We start from the raw sequence: 27,214 nt of genomic DNA on the forward strand, positions 1-27,214 counted from the left end.
TGGAGAAACATCAAGGCTTGGTACAATATTATAACCCATCTCCATCACTAAACAGAATGAATTTACATGAATATCACCGCACACAATAGATTAGCATTTTGTCTTTTCTGAATGGCTGAAAGGAAGAGTAGACTTTGACAGGAATAATGTTGACAATCTTCAGGATTTACAAGCACTATTCAATTTGCGCAAGGGACTCTTTGCTGGAACTAGCCGGCCCACTCAAAGCCGCCGCCTGTGGCATGCAAGAGAGCAGCTTACTCGTTCAGCAGCTCTTTGAAGACAACAAACAGAAGCCAATTCATTACAAAATACATTTCACACAATAAGATCGCTGACTAACAAAGCCAATTACAAGCAAATCTTATAGTTTAAAGAAAAAAGTAAAATAGAAATCAACAGAATGGAATGTGTCGCTTAGACATACTCTAAAGATAGTTACTCTTGTATGGTGTGAGTGTGCAGCCTCACAGCCGTGTGAGCTACTGATATTAATTAATGCGGTCATGCGCATGAGAAAGCAAGAAGGTCTGCAGGCATTTACAGAAAATAAATTGGATAAAGGATAGCAATTAAGAGGAATCGTAGAGTCTGACAAAGGCACTGGAGGCGTTGAGCTTGAACGTGCGCTGATGCTATATACATTAGTCTATACCTCACATCTCTATTCTTATAGCCCAATGTGCCAAGTAGAATACGCTTCCACTTTTGATGGGTTACTAATTGGAAATCGCAGTGGAATGGTTACCCACAATGCTACTGGATGTGTTCATGCATAGTTAATGAAGAAGCAGCATGCCCATGGTTCGTAGCTCTGAAGGGAGGCGGGCCTTGGATAAAAGGAGCCATATGGGACGGAATTTAAATACACAACACCATATGACTCTGCCTTTAAATACACGGAGATTGCTCTGATCCCGGATTGTTTGGCCCAGATGTCAAACTTTAACTAGTCGCACAGGCCACACGTGTGGGTGGCCAGTTAATCCAGAGTGTGATACTCTGTGAACAAATGCATCTAATTGTGACCATTCGAACAAACAAGGAAGCAAGTCCTATTGAGAGTGGCTTCCCTCCCTCATCCTTCATTATTTATCTCTGCTCAAAGTCTTGGCACACTGCATGCAAGACTTATAATTCACAAGCAATTGCCACGGATGCAAACGAACAAGCAATTGCCACGGATGCAAACGAACACAGACTAATCTGGCTTCTGTAGTGAGAATTATTACACTCAGTGCCATAAAATCCACTCGATTTAGTGGAGGTATCGGTGTAGGACACCCAACTTCTCGCTCGTGTCACTCTGATTTTAAAACCTGCCAAACACTTCAAACCTCACACCATTGTTCCGCTGTCACAGTCTCCACAGACCCAAGGGACATGGAGGAAGAAAGCTGCTCCTTCCAGTACGTCCTCCTCCACCTAACCTTTGGGTCTCAAAGACAGGTGCTGCAAAACAGTTTTCTTGCCGCCATTCTACTTCTCCAGGATCTTCAGGGAACATGGTGGTGCTGCAGTCTGCCACTGTGCTCAGGTCTACCCAGGTGCACAGGAAGAAGAGGCACTGCAGATGTTTGAGTTACCCGCCTCTGCGCCCCCGCCTGCCACAGGCCTATAGAACTCTAGGAAAGTGGGAAACAGCCTGCACATGCACTTCCTCCTCATCACAGACACAGAAGCTTCAATCGCACCCACTTTCAGAAAGAGCATGACCACCAAGCCATTGGTGAAGAAACGGAAGGAAGATAGCTAAGGGGGTGCAGAAAGGAACTAGAGGACTCATACACCCTATGAATGTACGTGTGGAAATATCAAAGAAGAAATGCTTCTCTCCTCTGGGTGACAGACTATTCGATCTTCTCTCACCGTCTACACTAACTTGAAACTCTGCAGTAGAGACAACCTCATTATTGAGGACACCTCATAACAATTCTATATAAACTCTGCATGGAAATGTTCAATGCATCCATTACAACTTGTAGCGCTCCTCCTTTGAGAGCAACACTGGTACCGTCTACACCCCATGCCATCAGAAGAGGTACATGGACCACTAGAAGGATCACATCAGCAAGTGGTGGTCAAGGTTTCAGATGATCTTTGGAGCAGAATAAAATCTTGATGTCTTCTTGCCGTGTAAAACACCCTGAGATATGGGGTTCAGTAGCATAAGATGAACAGGGAAATGGAAGGTAAACACTTACAATTTGCTTCTCGTTCTGGTTGCCGCTGCTGTAAGTGGTGGCCAGGGTGGAGGAACAGGCTTCGCTGTACCATGGCACGTTGCCGTACTGGGTGGTGCTGCTAATGGACAAGGTGTAGATGCTGTTGGTGTAACCATCGCAGTTGCAGCTGTCATGTTCTCTGCCACCGTTCCCAGAGGCCCACACAAAGATAGAGCCTAGGGATCTGCGGCCCTGCACAGGAAGGAAACAAAAGTTAGGCAAATGTGTAGATTTTGTAGCAAAGATTCACGCGGCAGATCCAGCTAAAAGATCTGAACTGCAGTTGGCTAAAATGTCGTTCTGGAGTAATAAGTTTGCATAACATAGAACACCAATAAGGAAATGCAAGTTTTAAAAAGGTTTGTAAGCATGTATTCCTCCTTTGCCAATGTTTCGAGTTGCTCTCATCAATGGGTGAATTATATTTGATTCCGAAAGATACAGCAAAAACAAGTTGGCTTGAGTGAACACGATTCTTTTTATTGATGGTTTTCCACTGAGTTTCCTCCATTTTCACTCATTTATCAGATATTTATTATACAAATTTTTAGAGGCAGAAAGACAGAACAGCCGACACGTGTTTCGCCCTGTGTGGTAAGTAGAGCTAGGCTTTCTCAAGGCTATTTTCGTTTTTTAAGGCAGCTCGAGTATCACAATTAATTATTTAATTTTCACAAACTCGTTGCGGATTTATCCAGTGACATGCAGGATGATGGCGACTGCCTCTTAAATTTGCTCATCTGCTGATGTCTGCCACAATATGTGAAAATGAAATAATTAATTGTGATACTCGTGCTGCCTTGAAAAAACGAAAATAGCCTTGAGAAAGCCCTGGCTCTACTCGCCACACAGGGCGAAACATGGAGGAAACTCGATCAGGAAATGCAAGTGTGTTCACCTTTCTTACAATAGGAAAGGGGAATACATGATTTTAAATTCAAAGAATCATCGTACATGCATGTGTGTTTCGGTCTTTAATTAATGTGCAGTGTCTCTTTTTAGGTCTCTTCACAGACAGTTTCTAGCTGCCTGTAGTCGAAGATCTATTGTGGACAATAGCAATATTTATGGTGGGCTACTGCTTTGCTTTCACGATCAGCATTACATCGGGGTACAGGTTTTCGTGCTCTCGCACTCGTGTGCAGCTTTCCCCCTCAAATAAGGGCTCTCTTCGCACTTCATGTTGCACCCTCCTCATTCCCTACTTATGTTAATTTCTTCTCCCACCATTTCTGCCTGGCTTTTGATTTATTTTCTAAATTCGCACAAGAATCAGGCTCCTGCGTTGCTCCCCTGCACTGACTTCACCCCACCTGCACCTCTGTTGCTCCCCTTCTCCCTCGCACTATCCATCTCCCTCGAACTACACACACACACACTTTTTTTTGGAGGGCACTTCTGCGGTCGCTTTAAAATGCTCTTTTGTGCATGTTTAAATTACTTTTTTCTATTTTACTGTTCCAAGATTTGCATCCGCCAGCTTTGAATGGTAAATGATTAAATAAACATAATGGTGGCCATGTCATACCACATGCACATTCATGAATGGGGACGCACGTGAGCACATTAGTCATAAGGCTGGGACATCTTGGTATCATGACTTATGCAAGCATAAAAGTCCTAGCTATTTTCCCTTCTGTTTTTTTTCCTGATGCAGCAGTGGATTGGCAAAATACATGGAGACCTATATGTTCACTTGGCAGCCAAAAGGAGAGACTGTTTTTGCCAAAGTTTTTTCAATGTGCCACTCACTAGACACTCAATGTTCTGCTCAGACACTCCGCCTCGATAGCACTGCACAGAACCTTCAGTTAAATGTTTTACAACAGAACAGCATTGGAACATAACATTTTGAGCACGTGAGTGGTTAACAAAACCCCTAATTTACTATATGTGATGTGGTTGTACACACTGTTGTGAAAATGAGCAACATGGAGACAAAAAACAGAAGAATGCAAAACGACTTAGATCTTCAAATGCATCCCTCAGAACAAACTGCCGTAATCAAAGAAAAACACTAATTAGATTTCAACATGATCTTTTTCTATTTATGGAGGAACAATCAGGCAAAGATATTCTATTAACTGTACTTAATTGAAACAAAGAATCATCTTAAAATTACATTTTTCATCCGTGGTTTTACAATAGCTATGCAGAGCTAATTCTGTTGATGGACCAAGTACGTTGTACATTTTAGTAAAGGCCCATTCATGCAGCTTTACATCTCCAGAGGAGCGAGCATTTTGGCTCGCACAGTTGATTCAGTGCGATGACCAATGCCTTGCTCTCCTTAAAAACCAGCATTACTAAAAAGGAAAACTTCTAAAGGGGTGTATAAAAAATGCAAATGGCTACAACCCCATCAAATGAACTGGTCGCATATTGATGTACACACACTTTTTAGGTCCGAAGCCCTCGACATTTTTGACGCTTAAACAAACACACCAAATTTAGCAATCACAAAGCACGGGCATCTGTCATGACATTTCAAGTAAGGCTCATTTTTGGAGACTATTTATATTCTCCAGAATACAGAACGGTATAAACTGGCGCACAATGGTATGCTAGCATGGAACCTCCTTCAGGCCGCTTCCTCTTTGGATGGAACGCTGCTTTGCAGGTTGAGGGGTAACTCTGGAAAATAATCTTTTTCTCATCCAGTCCGTGCTCCTTACATTGCCGTATTGTAAGAATACCCGCTACATTAGGGCGGCGCCCAAGTAACGCCTTGAATGACTTTGTTCTCAAACTATCTAGCAACCAAATTTGAAAACTATATTTCTACTCGCGCTCTATGCTGAGCGGACATACGCCTACTTGCAGTTTCATGCTCAGAAAGACGTTTAAGGAAAAAATAGTTTTGGTACCCTGGGCTGTTTTTTGGAACTCTTGGGCACCGGCCAAAGCTTTCAACCGTTCTTTTCGCAGCACTCCTAAGTGTGTTGCAATGTAAAATGTTTAACGCCCTCCTATGAAAATACACAGTTTTTAGCTTTCTTTTAGTATCTTTCCACGGCTCATATTTAGGGAATTACTTTTATCTTTTAACAGTCCATGCGAGTGCATGTGTTTTCTAGCTCTGTCCTTCATGCACTGCTTCCTTCCACCAAACACCTACCCCTTCCCCCAGTGCTCCATATTGCTTTCTCATCTCTTCCCAAGCTAGTCCATTGAGTCCCCCCACTGGATTGTTAGGTCTCACCTACAGTGCATGTGCCGGCTTTGAGACTTTTCCTTTTCCATCATTGGGTTTAGATACCGCCTATTGCTTACTATTGGTTGGTTTCATGGTCACTCATTTGCTTGCTTTTTATTGGTTAGCTACAGAAGGCTTCCTTCCTCTGTGTGCTTGTCCCTCCCCTGCAGTAGGGAGGCATTTTTCAGCATTTTCCGTGTATTCCTAGACCCCTCCATCTTCCTCTACGACCTGTGCTGGCTTGCTCCTGCCCATCCTCCCTCATCCATTGACTTGCCTGCACCATCCCTCCCGTTGTCTAGGTTACCTTGAAAAGGCCTTGCTGCCCTGCTATCATCCTCCCTCCCATTGTCAGTTATGACTTGCTTCTACCCTCTCCCCCGTTTTCTATATGGACTTGCACCCTCCTGCCCATTGCCTGTGTTGTCCTGCAGTCCCCATTCCTCGTGTTGTCCGTATTATCCAGCTTCCACCCTCCCTCTCTTTGGGACATCACAGCATTGGCAAAGGCAAGACCTATTGGCTTTACCAAGACCAGTTGTGATTACTTTTGCCTTAGAGCAACGGAGTCTGGCCGAATTTCCATGCAAAACATTTTCAGACGAAAAGTTGCTCAGGTTTAAGTTTTAAGTACAACTTTACCTCAAGAGGCATCATCAGTCAATCATTTATAAAATGCGGCATAACACCTGTGAGGGTCTCAAGGTGCTGGAAATGTTAGCTGCTGTGTGGTGGTATGATAATTTGAACAGCCATGTCTTTAGCTCTTTCATGAATTGCTTGAGGGACGGTGCATTCCCGAGGTGTAGGGAGGTTGTTCTATGCCTTAGCTGTGTGGTGCGAGAATCAGAGGCCTCCACTGTTGGCTCGGTGGATCCATGGGGTGTCTGCAAAGGAGAGGGAAGCGGATCAAAGGTGTCTGATGCATTGGTGGAAGGTCAGGCATTTGTTGATGTAGGCTGGTCATTTGTTTAGAAAAGACTTGTAGAGGTGGGTCAGCATTTTGAACTGGCATCTCTTTAGAATTGGGAGCCAGTGACGTTTGAGACGGGAGAGGGATGAGAGTGAAATTACCCTAAAGACTTAAATCACACACAAGGCACCATTTTTGCCAATTACCAGGATTCCATATGGGCAGTTCCCATCCTAAAAGTTGGCCCCATTTGAGATCAAACCCAATATTCCCTGGAGTGGGTCAGGGTTGTCTCTTTCAATGGCAATACATCTGCAAGGATCACAGTACCAAATGGTACAAGGGCAGTCTCTGCATACATGTTTTCAGAGGATCATTATGTATGAGAGAGTCTTTTTTGAGACTGACCCTACACCGCCATTCAGAATTGAGAAATATAAATATAAATGGGCTGTGGTGCAGGTCCTGAAATATTCACCTGCCAACTCTCTACTAACCTTTGGGGAGTCACTGTTCAGAATGTATCCAAAACAGTTAACTAACCCTGCTCCTTATGGGTGCTGCAAGAAACTGACAAAAACAAAACTATGCTCAAAAGATCTATGGAGTAAAAAACAAGTAGTTCACCAAAACCAGCACAAGCAGAGCCAATAGCATAGGATTTTGTAAAACAAAAGATGGCATGTAGAAGTTGTATATTCTCTGTCAATTCAGTACAGCTGTTTTGCCTTTGACAGAAGTCTGATGGTCCTTTGGCAGGAGAGTGATTTGTGTTTTTACCAAGAGAGGTATTGTGCTAGCTGTATAAGTGGGATGCTTGTTTTGTGAAGAGGGGAGGTGCCCTAGCTAGGGGTTGGTCACTGTTTGGAGAAGGGGGTGGTGCACTTAGTATGTGGGCTCCCACCTGTTACAATGGAGATCTATGTAAGGAATACAGTGCTAGGACTGCATGGCCTCCGGGCTCCTGCTCTTCTGAAGAGCTCCATTTTTCTCAGTGAAACCAGACATCAGCAGTGCTTTGAATGTGCAAGCTGCAGTTCTGGTAATATAATCCAGAGTGCCCTACTGAGAGGTGCATTTCATTTGCAAATCTGAGATTATATTTTTTTGGTGTGCCACCTTTTGAGGAGTGGATATGAGAGAGCACAAGTTTGAAAAAAATGTATAAGTACGCCATATTTACAAGCACGTAGTTAGTTTAAACATGTTTTGCACACGAGTGTTTTATATCTAGGAGTGAAAATATACAGAGTGTTTTATATTCAGTAGTGAAATGTATAGAATGTTAAGTAGAGTAACTATAATTATAACGGTGTGAGATTAATGTAGAAATGTTGGAATATATGTGAAAACCTCATGTTCTCATGTTAAAAGAATCATGTCCGAATTAAATGTAACTTTAAAATCCAGTATAATGTGTAGGCCTTAGGGCAATTCACAGCAAACCTGAACGTGCTGCTAAATTAATGTGAGATAAGGTTGACATGGTTCTTCCAAATGTACTATTGAACTTAGGGTTAAAAGTATATGCTTTATAGATGTGTTATTTTAGAAACGTATGCTAGTTAAGAATGTTTGCTGTTTAAATCAAGTTAACGTTTTAAGAGTGCAGGGACCTGCTGCATGTAAATCAAGTAGGCCAGAGGAGATAATGTCATGTCGTTTAAATCGTCATGTGCTCGTTAGAGAAGAGGTCGCGAGGTGTCCAGCACAGAGCTTTGAGAGTGTTTTACGACTTAAGATATGGTGGAGTCTGGAATTTGAGGCCCACTGCAGGACGAGCTGTATGCAGGTGCGAGGGTCCTAATCAGCTCGAATGAAAGGGACTTTGTTCAGTGGCGCCTTGCGCAGGCCTGTAGGAGTTTCCAGGAATTTCAGGGGGTATCAGCGCACTGGAGAAGAAGCCCGGGAACCAAGGTCAACTATAACGAGGGTCTTGAAGAGTACCATCATGGAGTTTGCCGCGCAAAGATGTACCACGTGAGGGGCGTCCCAAGGGGCGTTTCTATTGGAAATGTGATTTGGTATTAGGGAAAGAGACCCGGGAGGAGAGCAGAGCAGATGATTTTGGGAGCCTAAGGAAGCGGATGGGTAGGCAGATAGGCTGATCAGGAGAGACCCATTATTAGAGAAGAGACAAAGAGAAGTGCGTGATCTTCTTAGGAAGTCACCACGGCTGACACCTAGAGGGTTAAGATCTTGCTAAGTAGGGATGTCACTTAGTATAGTGTAGGGACAGACTAACTTTAATTTTCTTTTCTGTAATGACTTTGAGATTGCAACTTATATCTATTTTGACAACCCTTATGGTTTTTGAGCTTGTACTTATTATTTTGTTCTTCAGACTTAGATTATTCAAGAAGTTCATGTTTATAGTGATACCAATTTACCTTTTGAATCTCATTTTGAGAAGTTTGTATCTTCAGTTATCTTTGACTTTATATTAAATCTTTAAAACTTAAATTTGGTCAGTGGTCATTTAGAGTGGTGTAAGTTCTTAAATTGATTGACATATAGCTAGATTACTTTTTACTCAATGACAGGTACCAACGATTCAATCGACGTAGTTTGGGATTTGGTAAGATAATTAGTAACCAGTAATCCCGCGTTAGCAGATACTCTGGTAGCCCCAGGATATGTCTTCACCTCCCTCTGCTCAAATCACAGTAAAAGATCTGGGCATTCATATTGACAGTTCTTGGCCTAGCAAAACTTCAAATCCATGCTGTAGTAGGTACCTGTTTTGGGCTATTATGCACTCTGAGGAACTTTTTACCTCTATTATTGTTGACCACTAGGCAAACTGTGGTCCAGTCCTTGGTTACTTCTAGGCTGGACTACTGGAATGTTCTATACTTGGGTCTGCCTGATTATTTTTTAAACAGTATGCAGATAGTTCAAAATACAGCAGCAAGATTAGTCCTCTATTTAACCCTTTCTATGCTGATGACGGAACTGCTCCGTCATCAGCTGCGGTGGCGCTGTGCTGATGACGGAGCGGTTCCGTCACCAGCATGCAGCCGCCATGCGGCCGCCCCGCCCCCTTAGCGCTGCAGCGGAATAGCCGCCGCAGCGATGTGGTTAAACCTCAGGACCCCTATGTTCTGCCATCTTAGTGCTCCTCACTGGTTGCCATTGAGAAAGAGGATCAAATTCAAGGCTTTGTGCTTACATATAAAACCTTTCATGGCATGGGTTCCAGTTACATTAGGAAAAGAATACTTGACTACACTTTGTCTAGAACTGTGAGCTCCTCATTTAATAGCTTGGCTACCATACCCAGCATACGCCAGGTTAGAACCGGAGTAAGATCGGTTATGTTTGTGGGAGCCCAAACCTGGAGCCACCTTCTGGTGGGCTTCAGAGCCACAACCGAAATGGCTGTTTTCAGGAAACAACTCAAAACGTGGCTATTTTGCAACTAGGTGGGGAAAAGTGGAGAGCTGCCGAATATCGTTGGGACACTCTGCGGAGTACCTGTGCTCTTTATAAATGTCTGTTCATTCATTCATTAATGGTTCCAATTTCCAGTGAGAACTTTTTGGGGCAGCATTTATTCAATGGGGGCATTGCAACCTAAAAGCCATATGTTCCTATCCGAGTGAGATACCTTAGTGGGTTAATGGGACTACTGTAGAGATAAATGGGTTATCTGAAGGCAACCAGCTTAAATCCCCACTTATACACCAGCAGTTTAACGTGTCTGCCACAAAGATCTGTTTGTAACCTTCACATAGAGTAATATCTAGGAGACTGCTCAGAAGGTAATTCATCTATTGAAGGAATGTGTGAATACCCTTCATACCACAACTCACACAAATGTCTCAGTGCGTTATACACTTGCTGCAGGATCGGTGTTTAACCTGCAGATCACAGGATCCAATCACTACAGTGTCTGCTAAGCCCTGAACCTTCCACCACGGGTGACAGGAGTCCCCCTAATTTTGGTCATAACAATTACTAATGATTGAAGCACAGCATGTGCCCTACACAACTAGTAACACATAGAAGTTAGTAAACCACAAAGCGGTTTATTCAGTCTGCTTCCATGAGTTGCCAGCACACTACAGATAGCACACCTTTTCACGTACTGTGAAGTTGATACAACAAGTAGCACTGTGACACTAGTATGGCTGGTGCCAGTGGAGCTGGTGCAGAGGAAGACATGTTTACCTCCGCTTTTCATCCTTTTACACACGCTCCGATAGACACATGCATGCGCACGTGAACACACCCAAGACAAAGAGTAACATCACATCAGCAGGACCTCCAACCACGACGCACACTCAGGGCAACATGGCTGACTCACCCAGGACCCGGAAATCGCGCACCATTTGATCCCGGATAATACATTGTTTCTTAACACTGCTCGTTATAGTGCCACACAACAATGTTCCTAGCTCCGCAGCCCACACAAGTCACACAGCAGTAGCCACATCAGAATTGTGCAGCCCTCAGGAACAACCCTCCCCTCTCCGACCCCGGGACAGCACAGAGGTGTACAGAAAACACCTCGGGTTACATCCACAGTGCCATAAAGTCAGTCCCACTCCTTGACAGATTTTTATAAGACTGACCAAAATCCGAGAGTACTGGAAATCCATGACATTAAGGAATACTCATCCTCACCTACACTTAAAACGGAATGCTTACTTGCATGGTGGAAACTGGCACATTTTTTTTTTTATTTTTTTTTTTTTTAAACACGGTGGGCCTAAGCTTGCAAGTTTTTCCTTGATCTGGATAGCCATGTAGAAGGTTTCTGAATGTCCTCACACCTATGCATCTATGGGTGTTTGTTGTCTTTAGCCCCTCTGACACCCCATCTCTTTCCCGCCGCTATCCCAAAACATAACTGCAGAGAATCTATCACACTTCTACATTTTCAGTTGTTAAAGGGTAGTTTATGATCTTAAAATTCTGATTGCCACGAGTCTATGAATCAGAATATGGAATTTAGAGCTCACAAATGCCTGTTTACACTCCCAAAAACACTTCAGGATGCACATAGGTGCTCTCAACCCTTAGTGAACAGCCCACTTTTGAGCAGACTGCTCGACAAAGAGCTGAAGGAAGAGAACCTGGGCAATGCCTCACATATGCATCCCGGCTGCCTCTTTCCAGTACTCCAGGCCACACTTACCTGGGACAAGGGTCCCTAGAGGATCTGCAGGAAGCTGGCAGAGACCGCAGCCAGCAGCCCAGGCACAGCCTAACTCTGGAAGCTAGGCATCACTCCCGTGGTAAAAGTGCCCACAACAATCCAGCCCTGGTATGTGGGCCTCGGAGCAGGATGTTCATTGGCGAGGAAATGGGTACTTTGAACTGTGACCTTCCCGCGCTGAAGCATTCCCAAAGCGCTCTGAGCAACACAGGAAATGCCAGCCCCAGCCTGAAGCGTACTGCAGTGACGAGCATGGGAAGCGGCTGGCTCGAGGAGGGGTGGGGGGGCATGCCAAGACGTGTGCTTAGTAGAACACTTCTCGGACTGAAAACGGAGTAAACTGATTTAATGAACAAGCTATCACAGGTTGATGTCCTTGGGCCTCTGACATCTATATTACGTGGTTGGGAAGCTCACATCGCCAAAGCAATGCCGTTTAAAGCATTTCTACTTTTTTGTGTCAAACTGTTACTACAGCAGAGGACGCCATTGGACCACCCTCACCTGGCTGACGCCCCTATAGAAAGCCTCTTCTGCCAGCCGGGCTGGACCATCCACGGTCTTGCCATCATCCTCCGGGCCCCAGCTGGCACTGTAGATGTGGATGTGATCAGGGTTAAGACCCAGAGATCTCGCCTCCACCGCATCAGTCACCTCTCCATCCAGCATCCGCACACCTGCAGCGGTAGGAGACATCGCATTAGACAAGGAACACTCAATCAGTGAAGGCTATGATGCTACAGGCCAGAATGAAAGGCTCAAATCGACCTTAAAAAGGGACATCCTAAAAGGGACCGGAATGAAGAGAACCACGGAATGTAATATGCGAGCATGCCCGGCTAAAGGACGATACTGCGGTGAAAAAAAAAAAAAAAAAAAGACACAAGCGGAGGGAAAAAAAATCTCAAATGTTTCCTCAGCTGGTCTTATTTTACTGGCAACCCATATCCAGACCAACCTGTGGAAATATTCTGAAAGACAGCTCCCACCATACTTTTCCCCATGGTGGCATTAGGCAATATATGCAAACAGTAGATCAACAAATCATTCCTCAATAAGAGGCCATGGTGAAGGGCTACTTCACGACAACAATTGTGTTAGCCCCACCTACAGAACCGTGCCCTGTCACAGTGAGATAGCCAAGACTTACATTCAGTTGGGATTCTGGTACCAAACTGGTGATTCACTGCGATTCCTGTTAGCATAGCACTTTTGAAATTATTACAATTTAATGTATGTGGCAACATCCAGTAATTGGTACCAACCTCCTATCTTTGCGTTGTATGCCACTCCTACACCACAGATGCCATTATTCGCCACAGCTGCCACTTCGCCTGCACAGCGAGTGCCATGTCTTCAAAAAAAGAAAAAGAAGATTCACTTCATACAACTTGAAAAGTGTGCAACAATTTCCAACAATTTGAACTACTCAGGGAAGGGAAACTGTATCAATTAGGATGACATGAGGAGTACAGCCACAGCATGGACTGTACGTACAGGGCTGAAGGGACCCACACGCTGTGCACTTCAGGTTCTACAGGCTTCCTTAAAGTAAGGCCTCTGCTGAGTTGATGGTTTGGTTTGGGTTAACATAGGTCAAGATGCAATACCTTTTTTCTAATAAAAACAAATAAAACACTAATAGTAGCACCATATTTCTAAGTTGTACGCATTTTTAAAGAGATCTGAAAAGCTTGACAGACAAAATGCCACTATATTCATCAAAACTCACCCCACACCGAGATATGTCCCTAAAAGCAATTGCTGCAGAAGCATGGTCAGTCAATCCATTCCCTACCACACACATTCGTGCTGAGAGTATTAACTCTGGGAAGAAAATCTGTAGCCCTTCCATCTGGTGCCTTGCATGGTTAGTGTCTACGTAAAAGGCACACTCAAAAGAATGTCCAGTGCACACTAACACACCGTGAAGCAGCAGACCATCGTTCACATGGAGGGTACATCACTCACGAGGAGGGACTCCTTCAACGAAGAATCAGTACTTGGTAGGGAGTACAGAATCCCTCCTAGCATATCACTGGAGAACAGGCGTGCAACGCCCATTGGGCTGAATGGGCTTCAGCGCCCCCCCCGTCATATGTGTTGCCCGGGCTGAGACAGCTTCCAGGGCACATACACAGCCGCACCAGAGTACTTCACAGGTCTTTAAAAGATCATTTACTTGCTAACGAGGCTTTGTTGTGTTTTCACCCCTTCTTAGAGCCCCTGCCTCTCCACTCTGCATATTGCTGGAAGAATCAGCCCCCTCCCCCCCCCCCGAAATTTTTAGCAACCCCCTACGAAATTTGGCTCTAGTTGCGCCTCTGCTGGAGAGAACCCTCTTCTATTGCTAGCACCAATAGCTCTTGAGGAGCAAGCCCCTGGTGGTCTAAGACTTTTAGGGGACACAAGTGAGATCTTACAACCGCTACCAATTCCTTAAAGTAGTGAACTTTACAACTGTTACTACAGTTGAAATTCTCAAAAAGCCAAATGATCCAAGAACAACGCAGTCAAGACATCTCAAATGTCAGTCCATCTTTGTGCGGTTATACCTGTTGCATCAATCAAGACCCTCAATATTATATCCAAGCTGCCACCCAGCAACACCCCCTCGTTCAACTGTTGGCGCTCAAGGCTCCTGTCTCAGATGCTAATTTTGTGAAGGAGACCGGACGCCAGACGGGACCACTAGCTCAGCCACCAGCTCGACAATCTGGATAGCGAGAGATCCTTTTTTAAATGAATGAAACCACGTTTTGTGGAGTCAGGAGCATTAATCTTCCATTCCGACAGGAACCTGTAATGCTGCCAGGAACCACAGCACAAGAAGGTAAACAGTAAGTCTTTGGAGGCCTGGCATAATCTATGTTGGTAAGAGAGGGGATATGGTCTCTTCGGTCGTGCCCTGGCCCGGACTGGCCATAGTGGGTGCCGGTTTTACAGCAGTGCAGCAATATCGGCCCCCTGTAACAAAAGCGGGAGCTGTGCTTCTAACCCTCCCACTTCCCTCCTGCCCCCTACCCGTCCTAGCAGCAATCTGCCAGGGCTGGTTGCTGTTCGCAGTCCGGCTCAGCTCTTGCCGTAAAAATCTCTAGTTAAGGAAGCAAACATAAAGCGTATCTCATTCCACTTCTTCGCCCACCTGCTCTTCAGGAGAGCGGGGGACATTTAGTCATCTGCTTGTTAGGAATGGAGAAATTTATCTTAGAAAAGGCATATTTTATTTCAACCACCAGAATGATTGACTGACTGATTGCTGTGCGTGTAAAGAGCACTGTTACTGTGAGTTATCCTGCCAAGAGGTTGGTATAAGTGAAATAGATGGGTTTTCAGGTGATGTGGAAATGTGTGTTTTTTTTTTAGTACAGTGTAGCTCAGAAGGAAGAGTGTTCCAAAGAGAAGCACTACAGCAGGAAAAAGAGCGCCCACCAGCCCGGAAGCATGGCACAGTGAGACGTGCCATATGTGCCATACAGACAGATGCAAAGAACAAGAGGAAACATAAAACACACATTTGCATTGCAATTAAGTGGAACCACTCAAGGGAGTTGCCCAGTTGACAACAGAGTGCCTTCGAAAAGACTCCCTTCTCGACCAAAAGCCAGTGAAGAATGCTAACGTAGGAGGACAGTCATGCTTGTCCAGCACTACAATGACGTCAGCAGGCATGTTTTGACTATCTGTAATGTGTTGAACAGATATTTAGGAAGGCCCAGATAAAGAGTCAAAAGTAAGACGAGAAGTGGTGACTTGAATCACCAGTCTAATGGCTTTAAGATAAGAGATGGAAGGATTTCCCCCAGGATGTTCAAGAAAAGGAAACAAGCACATACACTTTTTATGTTGCGATTTTATATAGCGCAAACAGGTCGCGAAGGTATTAGGGCACTTTACATGAGCACCAGTCACGTTACACAAGGACAAATTCATTTTACTGCTTTTAGGCACGGGAGATTAAGTGATGTGCCCAGAATTACAGAATGTTGAGCTGACACGGAGACTCGAACCTGGTTCCCCGGTTCCAACGTTGGCAGATCTGGCCGTTACACCACACCCTCTTCCTTAATTTGAAGGAGTGACTGTCACAGTGATGTTAAATATTACTTATGGATTGGCCTCCATACTGGATGGATGGTCTGATGCCGAATCAGAAAAGAGGTCAGGCTGGAGAACGGCCTGGTGGAATGGTGAAGAAATGTCCGAGATCGGTTCAACCCGCCACAGCAAATGCTGCATGAGTTTGGACTGTGATCCAGGGACCTAACCTTAGACTGACTGCCCTGCCCGCTGACCGTGTAACTTATTTCTAATGTTTGTACAACACGTTATGTACTGAGCAACGTACCATGCAATGTATTTCAAATTATATCCTCCCAGACTATACATTTAGCTACAATTTACACATATGTCCCCTCTTCCTTCGTACATGCTACATTTTCCTAGCTCCACACCTACCATTCAACCATACTGTGGGGAACCTAAAGCTGTAGGCCACGCCTCAGTGGATCGTACTTCTAGATTGCCACATCCTTAGGGTATGTTATGTTGATGGTCATTTGTATAGCGTCCATCTACTCCTAGAGTGGCCTCACAATGCTTGTTCCCTGGGCCCCTGGCTGCAGGCCTCAGTGGAAATGCCTCTTCCGATCAGGTGTGAGCCAGATTTTTTTGGGGAGTGCCCCCGGGAAAAGATATTAATGCCAACTAATGTCCAAGCATGGAATTGGTATTTCCACAAAACTATTATTTTTTTCATGGTGAAGTATCTTGATGAGATGAACCATCACACATTCTCAAACAGCACTTTGGCTTCCTAGAGAGACCAGCATTTCTTGCTTGGGGGAGTACACCTACGCGGAGTCGACCTCGGCAATAAATAAGGGAGGCAGCCCTGGCTTCAGACAGGAGGTACACAGAAGAGCATCTCTGCAGCAAGAGCTGCAGAAATGCAGACACCTCCCACTGGGGCAGAGCAAACAGCAGACGAGGCACAGCTTTGTAGAAAGTATCGGACTCACAGTGGCCAAGCACATTACTCTGGTGGGTGCTAGACCCTCCAAGGACAGCAAAGTCCAGATGTCAAGGTTAATGATCGGAGATGGCAGGGTTAGAAACTCAGGCAGAGCACGACACAACAAAATCACATCTCAACTGGTCTTTCAGTTCGCGAAGTAATGTCAGTTCCAGCAGGGGTCAGCACCCAGGGTGAAGTCTTCAGGACCCTGCACCTCGCCGGACTGGTCATGGCCAGGATTTTCCACTGGTCCTACAGGCTTCACCAGTTGAAACTACGAACTGACCTTTAGGGTTGGAATCCAACTCCAACTTTAAATTGCAATGCCATAGAACTTTAAGGGCAATAACGATTACATAATTGTTTAGGAATGATGATGAACGGCCGCAGTTAATGTGACAACACCAAGGGCAAGGGTGAAAATGAAAGAACTGTATGTGGGACTGGAAGGGGACAGACCGGGGCACGCAATTCTTACAGGATGGGGACAGGACAGGTGAATGCAGGTAAGAGGTGATGCAACGCTAACTGTTGTCCCCAGGTATCCTGGGAGGTACAACTGAAGAGGAACAAAGAAAGTGGAAGGAAACAAACTCACAAGTAGCAGACGGAAACACAACGGCTAAACAAGCAGTGAAACAAAGTCGGACAGATAAGAGGGGAGAAAAAGGAAAAGCAGAGACCAAGAAAAAAAAAAAGGAAGGTGTTGAGTTTCCTGTCCATACTCTTGAGAGGTCATTTGTCGAAGGCTGAGGGGAAGATCAGTACCAAGTTTAGGGCTCAGGATCCAGAAGGACAATTGCACAGGAGCCAACGATTTTCAGTTACTTTGGTGACTACAGCCAGATAGGCCCCAACTATCTCATGGCCTACATGGTTCAGTCCATTGAGGCACCGTTCACAATACACGGTCAGTCCCCAGGGCTACGTGCAGGTTTCCTTGGCAGTCTAGGGTTGGCTCGTCTCCAGGCAAGACTTTTATTCCTTGAGACCTTTTTGGTGAATCGTGCGTTTTATAAGAACTTATGACTTATTCCCATGTTTAGTCAAAGTAGCAATGGTTCCCAAGGGTCCAGGGTTTAGTCCCAGCCTTAAATCGAGCCAGCCACCAAGCAAAGATCTTGTCCTGGGCAAAACGTGTGTGCAGCGAGTTTCATTGATTTTGAAAAGAAGTGTTTGCTTCTGCCTTGGGTGTCAGACATTTCTATTTTGAAGGCATAGGTGTGAAACCCAGAACAGCCCAGGTCCAGCTTAATCTAAAAGTTCAGAAGTTCTTGCAATTTTAAGAAAACTCTTATTGACCTGGGACCTTCTCTCTATGGGTTTTATATTGTAATGGTCACAGGTGAAGCCAGTAAGAAATTGTCAAGCTCAGGATGTGTACCCAAGTCGTACTGGTCAAGTCAGAGAGCTTGGTGTGAAAGGTGATGCCAGCAACAAAGGAAAAGGGGGAGGTAAAGGTTGAACTCAGTTAAGGAGGTCCTTGAGGCTCACAATGGTAATAATGAGCCCCTCCCCCACAATCTGAGTATCTGATAACGCTAGCTTTAGGGGGGTGCCTATAGCAAACCGGTCGATTCATAGGGAACAGGCAGCTGCCACCCCCACTAGACAAACAGGCAGCCTGTGTGGTAAGCAATCACCAATCATACACATGGTGGCCCGATTGAACACCTTCCATCCAAGTCTAATTTGGAAAACAGGCAGACATGCACACATATATCCCACACACGAGGATATTCAAGGACTCCAGTTCTGGGGACTGAACTAAGTTTACAAGGGAGGGTCAGAAATTGTCATTCCATCTACGGGAGGCATATGTACATTGTAATCATTAATTTCACCACCAGTCAGCTGGTGAAAGGAGTCACTAGCACCCTTAATTTGTCTGGTGGCACAAAGTGCATGTGTACAAGACGAATGTCCCTATGTGCAGTAGTTGAGACTGGAGTGAAAGGGTAAAGCAGCTAAAGTAAGGTTCCAGAATTAAGAGTCCATCAGAACGAAAACAAATGAGGTCCTAGGAAAATGTGCTTAATTTGTGCCTGTGGTTTCTGGTGCTCGGCACCGGCAGTTAAATGTCAACACCGGTGCTTGTAGCAGTCTGACACAAGGTGGCGGTGTCGGACTAATTTAGAGATGACCACAACAGAAGTTCATTATTAATTCGATATACATTAAAACTTACTATTACCTGCCGCCCAAGCCATTCTTATAGCTTTGGGGGCCTGGAATTGTCTGCATTGCCACACTTAGGTGTGTGATGGTTAGTAGTCGTGTTATTACCGATCATTGGCAGCGCTGGGGGGAGCTGAGGGGGGTCGGGGGTCAAATTTTGGACGTCATCTGTTCTAACTTTTCTTTGAAGGTTGAAGCCCCCCAAATACTCACTTGGACCGATCACCAGCTTATTAGATTTTCTTGGTCAGCCTTGAAAGACTCACCTAAAGTCTACCTAAATACACGCCCCCCAAAAATCAACGTAGGCAATTTCTCTGCTTGGTTGGATCAGAATAGGCCCCAGTTGGGAGAAGATTTGGATTCTGCTGTGGAGATTTATGATGGGTGGATTCGAGCAGCCCTGTCTGTGTCTTCAAAGGCGACTGACCCCGGCAGAAGCAGGATGACTCCTTCACAACCATGGTATTCGCCCCATCTTCGAGCTGGTAAATTAGTCTGCAAAAAACTGGAGCGAGCTTGGAGGGTGGCTTATTGCCCACAAGCTAAGGCAGCTTACCGCTCTGTTCAGCGGGAATACTATGCCAATATCAAGCTGGCCAAAACTGAATATTTTGCCAATAGAATTGAGAAGGCGAAAAACAATAGCCGCGAGATCTTTTCTATAGTAAAAGGTTTCCTTTCTCCATGTGCTGAACAATTTTCCATCAAGCCCTCTACGGAATGGTGCGAAAGCCTTTCCTCCTTTTTCTTGACTAAAATTGCCAAAATCCAGCAAAGTCTCAGAGCTATCGGTGGGGGGAGCTGGACTGAGGATGGGGTTGGATCTAATGTCGAACCTACACACACCATGGAGAGCTTTGTCCCACCTTTGGTGGAGGACACCTTAGTGGCAATCAAGTCGTTAAAATCTGGTGCCCCAGGTGACACCTGCCCGGCCAGGGTGTTGGCTGAAGTGGCAGAAGCAGTGGCTCCTGAGGTTTCTCAAATAATGGGTCTATCTTTTACATCAGCCAGGGTTCCTAATGAATGGAAACAGGCTAAGTTGCTTCCTTTGTTAAAAAAGGTGGGTGCAGATCCTTCTGTGCCTAGTAATTATAGACCTATATCTCTTCTACCTGCTATGGCAAAAATTGGGGAGAAACTAGCTTTCGCCCAGCTTAATGCCTTTGTAGAAACCTCGGAACTCTTACACCCTGCCCAGTCTGGCTTCCGTGCAGCTTATAGCACTGAGTCGGCGCTGGTGGAGATTACTGAGGCCATTAGGGAGTGTCTGGACAGTGGCGGCAGAGCGGCTCTGATTTTATTAGACCTCTCTGCCGCGTTTGACACTGTCCCTCATTCACTCCTTCTTACCCGCCTAGCGGGAATTGGTGTGGTGGGCTCGGCATTGAAATGGGTGGAATCCTTTTTATCGGATAGGTCTCAGCAGGTTTGGATTCCACCTTTTTCATCCTCGGTCAGGCCCCTCACTACCGGGGTTCCTCAAGGCTCCACATTGAGTCCCCTGCTTTTTAATGTTTCTCACCCCCCTTATTGTGCTTGCTGAACAAATGGGAGCAAAAATCATAGCGTATGCAGATGATACGCAGCTTTTATTTACCTGGAAGGATGCAGCAACTAACACAGAGGTTGTCCGTTCGTGCCTTTCCGCTGTGTTTAACTGGTTAGCAGCTGCACAGCTGAAGTGCAACGAAGACAAGACAGAAATTTTGCTGTATGGCCAATTTCCTTCTAATTTCAGAGACCTCTTGTGGCCGTCTGATTTTCCCCAGCCAGGCTCAATTACTATCGCTGCCAAGAATTTGGGAGTCTGGTTTGGAGAGGATCTGAGATTCGAGGCACACATAAAAAAACTTACTGCTGTGTGCTTCGGGTCTCTAAAAGCCTTGAGAAAGTTCTTCCCGTATCTGCCATCATCAGCTAGAGAGTCGGTTGCTAGAGCTCTAATTTTATCTAGGCTCGACTATGCCAACTCTCTTTTTAGAGGCACTCCAGCTTTTTTAGTTGCCCGATTGCAGATTATCCAAAATGCGACAGCACGGCTGCTGTATAACATTCCCAGCAGAGAAAGCGTGCAAGCACACCTTAAGGAACTTCATTGGCTGCCGATTGCTCAAAGGATAACTTTTAAAATTCTCACTTTAGCATTTAAGGCAGTCCATGACATGGGACCATCCTATCTAAGAAAAAGATTTAGCCGCTATGTCCCCACACGGCCGCTACGTTCAGCCAGCTGCAACCTCTTGAGTGTGCCCCGCTTCCAGCGAGCACGACTAGGAGGATACTCGCTTGCTGTTGTCGCAGCCAGGTCCTGGAACGCCCTTCCTCTCTCCATGAGATCGATTGAAAATTTTGTTTCATTTAAAAAAGCACTAAAAACTCATCTTTTTATAACAGCCTATTAGTGTCATGTTTCCTTTAGATGGCCACTTGCTTGTTTTTTTTTTCCCTTTTTCGCGCCAGGATACTCTGGAGTAATGGAGCGCGTTATAAAACAGCAAATAATAATAATAATAATAATAATAATGTGTGGTGCAAGCTGCAGTGGCTTCCAGGCGAGAGCCCCGACACCAACTTTCCCGGTCCACAAACGAAGCACTGGTGGGACTGCTGTAATAAGCCACGCAGAGGACTCCTGTCCCAACATGGAGACAAGGCACCTAGAACTGCTCATTCTCACTTGTAATTAGGTTAAGTCGTGGAGCCATTTCCCAACAAGCGTATGTCATTCATGGTTGAGGTGAGCCTTTACATTGGCCTCCTTAGCAATGCCAATTTATGCCCAACAAACGACCAGGCAGGAGAATAATCGGACAAAAGAATTAAGCAGGAGCCCTATGACAGCGGTCTGATGTATTATTCTGAAAGGCGCCACACAGGCAGGAGATGTAGGCCACATTATTCAGTTGGAAGTCTGGCAAGGAGGAATACAGAGAGCAGTATAATGCAATATTCTGAAAGAAGTGCTGCTCTGAAGGCAATTGATGCCTCCTAATCGACACCCGCCTATGCAGGAGAGCTATGGAGCGATAGGATGCATTATTCTGACAGAATGCAAAAAACGCGGTATAAATATAGCACTTTAGGGTGCTTTATTTATTCCCATTGTGTATCTGGTATGACAAGTGAGGCACAGAGAGCTGCTGATTTTTAGAGGATCACAGAAGGTTTTAAAGAGGCTTTCCACAAACCCAGGCCTCACGAGTCCAATGGATGCCATCACATCCCCAGGTTCCCTGTTCACAAGACTTAGATTTAAATCTCATGCATTATTAGTATCCCAGTCTTTGAGTGCAGGAAACCGTGTGTGCAATCTGATGCTTTAATGGGAACGATACCTCTCCGAAGAGAGATGGCAGATGGACCCGATACACTATTTTACACACTCAAAGGTTATAATTCAGCCTGAAAATTATAGACAAAAGCTGCACCAAACGTTTCTGTAATTGAAGGTTCATGAGCATTCACCTCAAGGAAGGAGTGGTATTAATAGATTACTAATGCATGCATGATTAATAAATGGTTCTATCATGCCACATTCACAATAACACTGCCGAGCCACCTCACAGAGACATGGTGTAGGGAGCAGCAGGCATGACAGGTAACAAGCTTTGTGGACAATCAGTTCTGTCAGTAGGGCTGCTCAGGTCTGAGGGGCGCTTGGACGGCATTCCAGAGTGTGTAGCTTGGGCATGGATGATTCCACACAAACTTCTATAGTAGTGGGTCTTAACCTTTTGACTTCGGGGGGACGCCCACTGCGTGATTACTGGAAGCACAGCACCTTGGTCTAAGAATTTTCAATGATTTGAACCGCAAAACAATACACACACCCATATAGATTTATAAAAAAAACGTCCAAAGGCAGGTTGCAGGGCCACTAAATTCAGTTGAGGTCGATATTCACTTATCGTCCATACTATACTCTGTTTGATGCACTTCCACTGCTCCCATGAATCACTGAGGATTTTAACTTATTGGTTAGCCTCTAATTTCAAACTCCACATTTGCAGAATGTTTTACATTTTTCTGTTGTACATTTTACTTATGTACACTAAATTAATCGGTTTAAATTATTGAATTTTCTAAGCAGTTAGGTATCCACTGGGTAGGCTTTGCGGATTCCAAGGGTCCCCGGACCACAGGTTAAGAACCACTGCTCTAAAGGCTTTCAGGGGTGATCTAAGGCACCTATCTGACCTGAGGCGCTGGAGAAATTAGACGGATAGCCAAGAGAGGGCCATTAAAGTAACTTAAACCTTTGCACTAAGTCTTGATTTGTGCCTGCTCTTTCCTCGAAAGTCAGGATGAGTGATTAAACTTTTTTACACTCCACCAAATAAATGAAGTACAAAAATAACCCGGGACTACAATTCATGACAATCTGGAACTAGTTTCCTACTGAGAAGAGCACGGAACTATACAAAATGTCAGAATATTTCAGGACAGGGTTGCGCACAGGTGTTCTTTAAACAGCCTGAGCCACCATGAATTCTTCAGATCTTCATGTCCATTTATAAGCCTCAATTCCAAATTCCATGGCGAAGTCGATAAATACTGACAAAGCGAATAGGTTGTATTTATGAGAACTATTGGTTTTGGCAATGTTTTGTAGCCATGCTGTACAGCAGTGGCTACAATAAAAGGTGGGCGGGAGAGGCTGGAAGCAAGCAGTCAGAGGTTTGCTGGGAGAGACTGGGGCAAACGGACAGACAACGAAGGATTGGGACTGGGGGAAGCACATTGACAATGAGAGGGACTGGGGAGGGACACGAAAGGGGGATAAGTACACAACAGACAGCTGGAAAACCTACATGCTCTCCTAGAGTGCTTAAGCAAAAAGATAGCAGTAACGCCTGAAAAAGTGAGCAGTGGGAAGACACAGGGATGAGTCAATGCTCAAGGGGAGGGACAAACACAAATAGGAAGTAAGCCTACAGAAGCGGATGTATAAGCAGCAAGCAAATGAGTGACGAAGAAGGCAACCAATAGTAAGCAATGGGGGACCTTGAAGCCCCCTGTAAGGTAACAAAAGACGGGCATGCATGGTTTTAGGCGAGACCTAAAAACGAGGAACAGTAATGAAGATCTTACCTGTTGTCATTCATTTGTGTATATCGGGGTTGGGGGTCAGAGTCCTGGTCATTGACATCAAAGCTGGCATCAGGATCCTGCATCAAGATGGGATGGAAGAACCAGAAAATAAGAAGATTGCGATATAAAGAACTCTATATGAATAACAACTTTATCTGTCACATCAATAACAATACAATTTGGTATTTGGCTTCTGAAGTCATGTCAGCTTTGCTTTTATAAATAGAATGTGCACTTCTGCATGAAATAGTAAAATCATAGAACACTCCATTACTGAATATGTAATAGCCCAAGTCCATGTTCCTTCCTTTATTATATGATAAACAAGGACCAGAAAAATGTAGACTTCACATCACTCGCATTGAACCGACCGTCCCTGCCAGTTGAGCCAGAAAAAGCACCACAGTACATAGTCCGCAAAAGCAGATCGAGTCCCCAACTAGTTTGATATTAAAATATAAACCCAAAAAATAAATTGCTTCCAGAGCCCTGTGTAGGGAAACCTTACTACATGCTTAATCCTGGGGGTGGAGGGGTGTGGAGGTTAACAGCTCTTCGGGTTTTCTTGTGTCTTTTTTTTATTTTTTATTAACAAACAGGGCTGGAAGTGTCCAGATTTCATAAGGTTCCCCTTTCTAAATAGAACCCGTATTTTATTTACGTTCACAGCTGCCCTGGCATCCACACTGGCAAGCAATAAGCCCACATATTAGCTGCAATTAAACTAATGCACAGGCAAATCTGTTTTACTCTGAAAAAAGACTAGCTGGAAAAATACAAGAGCTGCACAAAGTGAACCTGGACCTTCTTGACAACATTTAACTGCTAGCAATAAATACAGAAACCTATTATTAGCAGCGGTGATGATTAGCTGTCCTCCAGACTAGAAAAACATGAGGAAATGAAATGCCAACTACTCTGCGGGTTGCTAGACAAATATCAACAAAGCTTGGGAACCCGCAAGCAATGCATGAAATCACCAAAAGCAAGTATATGGACCTTCCGTGATCTCTGAAACAGCCATTTAAGAACCCCGCCTTCCCACCCTAAGCCCCTCCTCCTTGAAATAAAAACTGAAAGGGGGCAGGGGGGAACGGCTGCGACACAGCAGAGGCTTAGTTGCTCAGCTGAAAATGCTTGGAGAGAAACTGCATATTCCAAACTGGTCTGCATTAATTATTTTCTTTAAACGTTTCTGAATTTAAGATTGTGAAAAACAAAACAAAAAAAGTCCTTGTATTTAAAAAACAAATGTCCTCCCCCTGTATTGTCTTACCTAGGAAAAAAGTAACGTTTCATCTTTATCATGAATCTGCATCCTCCTAGTTTGTAAAACGATGAACATGATCTGGTTGTTGCTTTGTAACTGTAGGGTAGCGCCATACCCCAACATTTTAAAACCTTTTAAAATACATTGCTACTGAAACAATGTAGTCTGTGGTAAAAAAGAAAACTTGTAATGCAGTCTTTCTGCGAAAATGACTGAATGGGTTTTATAAATTGCCCGCCTAAAGGTACTCTTAGTTTCCCCTAGCTGGAAACAACATTGAACACAACTTTACTAAAAGAAACCTCTAAACAAATACACAAAACACATCATGGCCAGGAACAAGGCTTCTATATAGCTGCTGCTTTCAATGAGAAGTGTCCAGGTGGCAGAGCCACTGAATACAACTGTGTGTGTCCTACAGAACACTCTAGCTTTCTGTGACTAATTGCACTGTCAGATAGGGAGTCAAAGATGCAAACTACAAGCCCAACCCTATCCCTCTTCAAAGGGGCCATCGGCTGAATGATATCAAAATACATCTAGCCAAGGTGACCTCATCAAACAAGCATTTGCAATGCAATATGTCTCGCATTTGCAAGGGTTTAAGCTATTGGCATTGTAAATGACAATACCTTTTATTTATCGGTTTTGATAATTGCCACAAATAAAAGGCATTGTCATTCACCATACCAATAGCTGTAACTCTTGTAAGTGCGAAACCTATTTCATTTTAAGGAAGAGTAAAGTACCCAAGTAAAAAGGCCAGTCTTCATGGAAGGCTACAAATGAAGACCAGGCGGTACTAAGGAGGGATTAACAAGCTTATGAACGAATCAGAAGCCAGCATTTACAAATGACAATGACACAAGCCAATGAAAAATATGAGCGGAGAGTAGGCAGAGCTTCAACTCCATACTCCAATACAGCATGCCTCGCAGAGCAGCGCATGTGATGGCCAGGCTCAATCTAAAAAGGAATATTCTAGAACGCCTGCTATTAGTGAAGGTTAGTGATGTAGGAGTGGGCAAATAGAACAGTTTCTTTTCTCAACACTGGATGGGCCTTTTCCTACACTGGACAATCCTTTGGAGCAATCCTCACAAAGATGATTCTATACTGTGTGTACTCACATAGTTTCCTTCCAGGTCAGGATGGTTTTTCTCAATCCCGTCATCGAGGATGGATACGACGATGCCTTTGCCTGTGTAGCCTTGTTCCCAAGCTCCTTTTACATTCAAGTCATGGTGGTTCCCTTCGCACTGAGGATGGAACAAAGACAGAAAGTTTTGCCTTCTCATAGAAGAAAACAGCATCTTTTCAATAATACACCAGCCACAGTCAGCCATTATCCATTCTTTTGCTCTCTTGCATGGTATGCCAATGCTTCACGCCAACCAGATCACTATGGCAGAATTCAATCAATGTTGAAAAAAACAATATGCCAAGTATACAAGATTTATCGCAAATGAGACTTCTTTGGCAGTTTCAGCGAGTTAAAATGTAACAGATTTTCACACTTCCACTTATTTACGTTTGTAATACACGTTCTATTAGTAAAAGCTATGAATAAAAGCAATACAAAAAAGCCAATAAATAACTGAAAACAAACTGGGTTTTCACAGAAAGGTCTTCTTCCATCAGTAAATGTTCATCTCTTTGATTTTTTTCCAATCGCACTAGGAATTTGGAATGGCGCCCTCTGAAGATTCAGCTAACACTGTGATTGATCCCCAAAATCAAGGCATACAGTATATTCTCTACATCGCGAGTCAAGAGCGTGACAAGCATAATCTAACGAAGGCTTGACCGGGTGACTGAGTGGGCGGGGAATACTTGTGAATGCCAGGATTGCTGCAAAGGCGATGCCATTCAGTGGTAACTTGAAGATCAGTAAAAAGAAAAGAAAATTGCGTAAACGTTAACTGTAAGTAAATCACAAAGACAAATGACCATGTTTCAAGGGCTGTTGTAGAACTAAAGAGGTAGTTTCAAAGGATTAGCCTTATTATATTGCAAGGGCAGGCTATGATTTTCTGAGCCTACTAAAGAATGTAGGGGTTGCTAAACAAAAAGTAATGCAAAAAGGCCACAATTTAGGATTTATTTATACAAGCTTAAATGTATGTATAAAGAGGTATTCGCTTGGTGCAAACC

At 44.4% G+C, this 27,214-nt stretch overlaps 1 protein-coding gene across 1 annotated transcript in view; it reads right to left on the minus strand.

Annotated features, from left to right (window-relative positions):
• FURIN (furin, paired basic amino acid cleaving enzyme) overlaps positions 1-27,214 on the minus strand; it is a 369,349-nt gene that overhangs the window by 72,900 nt on the left and 269,235 nt on the right. Inside the window, exons 5-9 of the mRNA XM_078683275.1 lie at positions 26,191-26,319; positions 23,791-23,867; positions 12,764-12,852; positions 12,003-12,175; positions 2,205-2,417 (exon numbers count right to left, since the gene is read on the minus strand). Of these exons, the coding sequence (XP_078539401.1) occupies positions 2,205-2,417; positions 12,003-12,175; positions 12,764-12,852; positions 23,791-23,867; positions 26,191-26,319 (681 nt within the window). The remainder of the gene's footprint in view (positions 1-2,204; positions 2,418-12,002; positions 12,176-12,763; positions 12,853-23,790; positions 23,868-26,190; positions 26,320-27,214) is intronic.

Source organism: Lissotriton helveticus, chromosome 3_1 (genome assembly GCF_964261635.1).
Source record: "Lissotriton helveticus chromosome 3_1, aLisHel1.1, whole genome shotgun sequence".
NCBI lineage: Eukaryota > Metazoa > Chordata > Amphibia > Caudata > Salamandridae > Lissotriton > Lissotriton helveticus.